Genomic DNA, 7,018 nt, shown 5'->3' with positions numbered 1-7,018 from the left:
TCGAAAAAGAATCGAACATCGATTCGTCGATCGATATTGATCGATATAGAGAGTCTTAGGCCCGGTTGCACCAACATCATTTTAGCTTTAAGCGAAACTTAAATATATGTCTGTCTTTATTTATTTAGAAAGAAAGATAAAGATAGACATATATTTAAGTCTCGCTTAAAGCTAAAATAACGTTGGTGCAACCGGGCCTAAAGCCCGTATCAGTTTACGTATTGAAGATTAATAAAAATTAATCGGAACGAGAGGAATTAAAATTTACTTTTTTCATCTGATCAATTTAATCTTCAATCTCGATCCTCGATGTATAACCTGATACGAGTTATGTCGATATTATACGATTGCGTTCGGGAAGTCGTCGCTGAAAGTGTCGCTCTATCCGTCACTTACGGAAGGTCGAACAAGGACGGAGTACGTGGGCAGCGCCGAAAGCTCGCTTCTCGAACGCACCTGACTTCACGTACGTGGGATATCTCGCGCGAATGCGCGCCACGAAATCCGCAATACGCGTGTACGCGCAGCGCGCGTCTACGCCGCGAGCAGCCGCGAGGGGCGCCGCGATAAACGTGGAACGAGGGTCGACCATGTGACCGGCGGCCGGCCAATCAGCTGTTTAGCTTTGTCGTGCCGCCAAGCTCATTTCCAGTCCGTGTGCACGCGGAAGCTGCGAGTACCGACTGGCCGCCAGGATAGAGCGCGATTATTCCGGGCCGGTGCGAATTACGGTCGGCCGTTCGCGTTAAGAGGAAACGTCGAATCGCCGCCGTTGACAGCCGGGATCGGTCGCGCGACGCCACGCGAATTGCAAACCGTCGCAAATGCTTTTATATGCGGGGTCGCCATTTTGGTGATACGGCGAGCCGACGTGCCGAGCGGAGCGTAGGCCCTATGATCTTTTTATTTCCCTTTCCTGCACGGCCCATCCGCGGAATCGTCCTCAGCCGATCGACGGCCCAATAACGCCGGATCATGACACAGCAAAATAAAACGATGAACTTCTTAATACACGACGCTAACGGTAAGTGGATCCGCGATGCGCGCCAACCCGTTGCACGCTCGCCGATACCGCGCGCGTCCGATCCTCGTCGATCGCGTTGCATCCCCCTCGTCTTTGAAGCGAGATCCGACAGACCTCGTTCCGTCCCGAGTCCCGAGACGCGCGCTCCCGTCCCCGGCCCCGTCCTCGAGCCGCATTCCGATGCTCGGCGACCGGCCGCGAATTTACGCGCACATTTCCCTCCCCGATCGGAGTCGAGCTCGTCGAGCTTCCTACGAGTTTTCGGCTTTCCTCGTTCCAGCGAAATTTTGACAATCGCAAACCTTGCCTCTCCTCCACCTTTGACTATTCTACGGTGTCGATTATCCTCGCCTGCGCTTTCGACAGCGGGAGTAAATTTTATCGTCGCCGAGAGATGGGCGATTTTTACGTTCTGTCGCAATTATCTTTCTCGCTCGTCTTTCACGTGCGTGTTTCCGATTATCGTATATCGTTTGATAAAGTATGATACTGACGAGATAGTACGAGAGGCTCTCTTCTTTTTTTGCTCTATTAAAATTTATTACACTTTGATACATTGCTTGCTCATGACTCTCCTCAGGAATTTGATATACAAGTTTCATTGTGTTCACAGTGTATAATATGTTACAAAGCTTGATTGTCTTATTTTTGCACTTAAAATAGAAATCTCGAACTTGTACAATATATCGTTTAGTTGGATAAGAAAAGTGTGGAATGCTCGTAGAAATATATTTGATAGCTTCCCAGTAAATAAGGACTGAACACTTTGTATTTAAATGAGCATATTTCCATCTGCTTGCTCTCAGGTATAATCGCACAATTCACTGACAATTTCTAAACTTGCTAAACCAATAACTTCCAGATAGTATTGAGATTTCTATACAAGATTTTGTAATTTTATATAAACAATACAATGATGTGTACATATAAGTTACATCTTGTATATACATTATAAGTTACGATCTTTAGATTGAAAGAGAGAATTTGTAAAACAAATATATCAGGAACTATAAATTGAAATTGATTTACATTTTTGATATTTTGCTTAGGGAAAAGATTTTTTAAATATTTTGCCTACAGACAAAAGAATTTAGGAAAAAATTCAATTATAGATAAGTCAAATTTGTTGCAGGACACCCACAAGTGATAAAAGTAGTGCAAAGTACACCTAATAAAACACTAGGTAGTATTGTTAGCACGACAAATGCAGGTGGCCTTAAAGTGTTTAAAACTCCTAATCAAGAATCACAGGTATTTGTCTCAATTTTACAACTAATTTACAACAATTTATTGATTTAATGTGCAGAGGTTATATATTGTAATACATTTTCAAAAGGAAGTGCTCTATTAAATAATATACAGTGTCTATTTAAAAGTATATGTATATATTCTTTTTTATTTCTATTCTCTCTTAATGCAAAAGAATATTTGCAACTAGTTTCACAACCATTACACATATGTACATATATATTTCACAACTACTATACACATATATATTGTAACTAGGTATTGACATCAAATGCACAAGTTCTTAGGACTATCAGTTTGCAGAGTCCATCTACACCAGGTCAAAGTAAGTACTATTTACTTAAAAAAAATGTAGACTTTATTATACTAACTTAAAAGTAACAATATTGTACAATGATTTCCTTACAGGATTAGTTACAATACCTTTGCAAAATACTAAAATGGCAACATCAAAAGCAGGGGAACCTATGATGACCAAGACTATACAGTTGACCTCTGCACAGATGGTAGAGATAATTTTCTAGTGTTTTAACAAAACAATTGAATTTTACATTAAACAATTTAAATATATAAATGCTTTGTTTAGAGTGACATAAAACAGGCTATTGTATCCCAACAACAACAGCAACAGCAATCTAATACTTCGCAACTCGTTAAGGATGCCACTGGAAAAACCTTTATCAGCCCAATACTGGATCACAGTGGGTCTAGGAAGAGGCAGGATGTTGAAAGTGGCGATTTTGTGCCTGAGTAATATAACGTTTTTATCGCGTACACTTTAATTACATAGAATGAGCTTCGTTTCTCCTCCCCCATTCCCCCGCTCGCAATTTCGCGATATACTCTGTCCAGTCCAGTCGCACCGAGCTACGTGTCTCAATTTATATTGTCTCTATGTATCGTAGCAAACGGAGAAAAACGGAAAAAGTTGGTAAAGGATTAAGACATTTCTCAATGAAAGTATGTGAGAAAGTAAAGAAGAAAGGTACCACTTCTTATAATGAAGTAGCGGATGAATTGGTCGGCGAATTCACTAATCCTGCTCACATGAATTCTCTGACAGATCAGGTATTTACCTCATATAATATCTTTATATTTTATAGAAAAATAATTTATATATATATATTAAATTGTCAATTGAATTTATATTCAATATGTCATACTTTTTTTAGCAATATGATCAGAAAAATATCAGAAGACGCGTATACGACGCTTTGAATGTATTAATGGCAATGAATATCATTTCCAAAGAGAAAAAGGAGATTAGGTGGCTTGGCCTGCCAACCAATTCATTACAGGAATGTGTAGCGTTAGAAAAGGATAAAAAGAAAAAGATTGAGAGAATTAAGGCTAAAACGCAGCAGTTACATCAACTTATTCTCTCTCACATTTCTTTTAAGAATTTAGTTGAACGTAATCGTTTGCATGAGAGTCTTCGCGGGCCGCCGAAACCTAATTCTGCCATACAGCTGCCATTCCTCATTGTGAATACCAGTAAAAAGACTGTCATAGACTGCAGCATTTCAAATGACAAGTATGTCGCAATATAGTAAAACAGTAATTGGTAAATATATATAAAATAAAGAGGAAGAGTTACTAATTTTTCTTAATTCTTTTTCCAGAACTGAGTACCTGTTTAATTTTAATGATAAGTTTGAAATTCATGATGATATTGAAGTTTTAAAGCAAATGGGTCTAGCTTTTGGTAAAATATATTATTGATTTTATTTTTTATACTATGAATATTTGTACATATATAATACACTATTTTATCTCTTGCTAATATATATTATATATATGATAAAATATTCAAGTAAAATATTGTTTCAGGATTAGAGAAAGGGGAATGCACTGAGGAAAATTTACAAAAAGCAAAATTAATGGTTCCGAAATCACTCGAGAAATATGTAGAACGTATGTTACCTGTATATATATTGTATACAGATTTAAATTTCAATTCGTACTCTCGTCTGAAACTAATGATTGCATTGCAGAGTTGGCATCAGGGGATCTAGAAAAGTTTATTCCAGTAAGTATTCCTGGTCCAAGTACGTCAATGGAAGATTTAGACATCAAATTGGAAGGTTCTCGACCACCATCGTCTTCACATACTTCATTGTCAGAAGATCCCTTATCACCACCATCTCAGTACTATTCGGAAGAGGAGGATGATGACGAAGAAAGCGATCAGGACGATCAAGCTGATAGTGACCTGGAAGTTAACTAGCACCCCGAATAACTCTTCAATGGCTAGACTCAGGGTTAGTGGTATATTCACTATACTCATATAAATTTATATTATATATTATGTTTAGTTTTAATAATTGTTTCTTTATATAGAAATCATTATTTCAATGCATATTAATAAAAAATATGCTAAAACATAAATATAACATCAAGATAAAATCAAAATAATTTTACTTTCAAATTTTAGGATACTCGCCACTATCATCAGCAATGTCAACGTTAATAATATCGCCGCTGTTGCCAACATCGTCTTCACCCCGATCACCAATTTTTAACACACATCGAACAAGGATAAAGGGATTAATTGTCGCGAGTGAAAAGTAAATCAGTTGAAGTAAATGAGAATGGTCAAAAGGAATATATGTTGATTGGGGCCAAGGAGAGAACGTAGCAATTAATTGGGCTGAGTGAATTGGCAAATCTATAAGTGGCTCTTTTTTCGTATCAAATAATAAAATAGTTCGATGCACGCGCATGGAGTGATCGGAACAGATGCAGAATGACTGAAATAATGGGGTGCTATATTTTAACTGTGCATCGTCATACAAGTTTATATGACTCTAGCATCTATGTATTATAAAATATAATCTTACAGTATCAATATTATTATGTGTACAAGACATATTGACCAGTACTCATTTTCTTATGGCACATTTATAATAACACTTGTCTGTGGTACGCAGTAAAATGACGTATGATAGATGCAGGCACACATCTGACTCGAATTAAAAATACAAATAAATTGTAATAATGTTATAATATGAAGTTTGTAGTTTGTGGTTAGTCTTTCGAGAAGAAAGGATATGTAATAACACACTATGTAAGAGTTTGCAGTAGTTTTATACAGCAAACTTAAAAATGAAACATTTTTCATATCTCTATTATATATATATATATACATATGAATATGATAAATTTGATGGCTGCATTCAGCAGAGAAAAATAATTTTACAACTATAACTTTATACCTTGTTTTTATTTCTCTTAAAGTATTGAAAAATATTGGTAAAATTATATATTTTGCAAATATTTTAATGCCATTTGTAATGGTTATATAAAGCTAGCATTAATTTGGTTGAAGATATTGCTCGAAGGAGTAAGAAATCAAGGAATTATAAAGTACAACTGTAGATTGATAAAAAAAGCTTTTATAGTAGAAAGTTTTTATAGTAAAAGTTTTTATTTATTAAAGCATTAGTTAACCTAATACAATACTTCTGCTGAATGCAACTGATAACATGATTGATTATACAATATTTCACATGAATTTATGAGAACCAGAAATTTTCCGCTTTAATACTAAGTTAATTGCAGTCTGCAAAAGCAATGCGTAGTTTATTTCTATAGGAACGCTTCAATCCAAATCATCATCGTCAAACAAGTCATCAAAATCTGAAATTAAACAATTATTTCAATAAACTAACCGTATATTCTGTTAACTGGAAATTATTATTTTTTATAAAACTATGATGCTCTCCTTTATCTGATAAATTATATTGACATTACCATATACACACACTATTTACTCATTTATACATGCATGCTTATTGAGAAAATTAAATATTTAATATATACCCATAAGATTGCAATCTGAATGGACTGCATTCTTCATAATTTTTTTTAAAATTTCTAATTTTTTTAACAAAAGATCTTCATTTTTTATAGAGTTATGCAATAATATGTCTGATTTGTTATGCAATAATATATCTGGTTTGTTAGTTGGTAGAGATTTTGAATGAGTTGTGTTCTGAAGATTTTTATTATCAGTTAGGTAGTTGTTATTATAAAAAAATTTTTCTAAAAAAAAAAAAAAAGAATAAATAAATGACGTCTACAAATTAATATAGAATTAAGTAATTTACTAAGTTATTAAAAGAAATATAGTGCACGATATTTGATATACCATTGAAGAAATCTGCATGAACAGCTTTTTCACTTGCTGTAAGATCCACTAATAATCTACTACCACCAACCTGAAATCAATATCGTATATTTTATTGTGAAAAGTTATAATATAAATTGTGCTTATCACAAATCTGTAGAATGTAATTAATGCCAGAACAAAATTCTTCACGTTGTTCTTAACCATGGCATTAACATTTAACCTCTAATCCGTTGTAAAAGCACATGTATATATATATAATTCATATTACCTCGTCTAATTCAACGTAAGGTCCAGCTCCTTCGGGAAACATTTCATCGGCCACAAGCGTTGGCTTCATATTGAAATATTTCAATTTATCTGATATGTATTTAATTTAACAGGATTCCAATTTAAACTTTATACACTGCAAGCAGAGACTGCAAAATGCACGTGCAACATAAAACTGACGATCATTACAATTAAAATTGTTCGTGGTCCAAATTGGACCGTCCAATCCAAATCAATGAGTTCATGTATATATGCCTTTATGTTTGAAATTCAATCGAAGTTTCAAATGATCGGGTTTAATCGCTTCGAGGTAGTTTACTAGACATCATTGACCAATCATAACCATT

General features: G+C 35.0%; 2 protein-coding genes across 3 annotated transcripts; one reads left to right on the top strand and one right to left on the bottom strand.

The window, feature by feature from the left end:
• Positions 1 to 618: 618 nt before the first annotated feature.
• On the top strand, positions 619 to 5,278 carry Dp (transcription factor Dp). The gene is made up of 11 exons (XM_083084213.1): positions 619 to 1,024; positions 2,157 to 2,275; positions 2,531 to 2,597; positions 2,681 to 2,778; positions 2,859 to 3,022; positions 3,178 to 3,340; positions 3,445 to 3,806; positions 3,895 to 3,977; positions 4,103 to 4,186; positions 4,267 to 4,533; positions 4,707 to 5,278. Exons 1-10 carry the CDS (start codon positions 976 to 978, stop codon positions 4,497 to 4,499), a joined length of 1,422 nt encoding a protein of 473 aa, XP_082940339.1. The 5' UTR covers positions 619 to 975; the 3' UTR covers positions 4,500 to 4,533; positions 4,707 to 5,278.
• LOC145962842 (COP9 signalosome complex subunit 9) lies at positions 5,020 to 6,861 on the bottom strand. 2 transcript variants are annotated; one of them, XM_083084214.1, is made up of 4 exons: positions 6,673 to 6,861; positions 6,423 to 6,492; positions 6,095 to 6,316; positions 5,020 to 5,911 (listed from the first exon to the last, which is right to left on the bottom strand). In XM_083084214.1, the coding sequence occupies exons 1-4, from the start codon at positions 6,739 to 6,741 to the stop codon at positions 5,874 to 5,876; spliced, it is 399 nt and encodes a 132-aa protein (XP_082940340.1). In that variant the 5' UTR covers positions 6,742 to 6,861; the 3' UTR covers positions 5,020 to 5,873. The 2 variants fall into 2 exon arrangements, with proteins under 2 accessions (XP_082940340.1, XP_082940341.1); XM_083084215.1 differs by lacking the exon at positions 6,095 to 6,316 and having other exon boundaries at positions 6,673 to 6,850.
• Positions 6,862 to 7,018: the final 157 nt, after the last annotated feature.

This window comes from Camponotus vicinus, unplaced genomic scaffold, assembly GCF_025532165.1.
Source record: "Camponotus vicinus isolate PSW18456_S1 unplaced genomic scaffold, iyCamVici1.0 SCAF_12, whole genome shotgun sequence".
Lineage (NCBI taxonomy): Eukaryota > Metazoa > Arthropoda > Insecta > Hymenoptera > Formicidae > Camponotus > Camponotus vicinus.
The sequence above is the reverse complement of the archived record's forward strand: the minus strand, read 5'-3'. Positions and strand labels throughout refer to the sequence as shown.

Coding starts and splice junctions, on each gene's coding strand:
- LOC145962842 (XM_083084214.1), bottom strand. CDS start 6,741: ATGAAGCCAACGCTTGTGGCCGATGAAATGTTTCCCGAAGGAGCTGGA. Junction 6,493..6,672: donor CTTACGTTGAATTAGACGAG/GTAATATGAATT, acceptor TATTGATTTCAG/GTTGGTGGTAGTAGATTATT. Junction 6,317..6,422: donor TCATGCAGATTTCTTCAATG/GTATATCAAATA, acceptor TTTTTTTTTTAG/AAAAATTTTTTTATAATAAC.
- Dp (XM_083084213.1), top strand. CDS start 976: ATGACACAGCAAAATAAAACGATGAACTTCTTAATACACGACGCTAAC. Junction 1,025..2,156: donor CTTAATACACGACGCTAACG/GTAAGTGGATCC, acceptor AATTTGTTGCAG/GACACCCACAAGTGATAAAA. Junction 4,187..4,266: donor ACTCGAGAAATATGTAGAAC/GTATGTTACCTG, acceptor ATTGCATTGCAG/AGTTGGCATCAGGGGATCTA.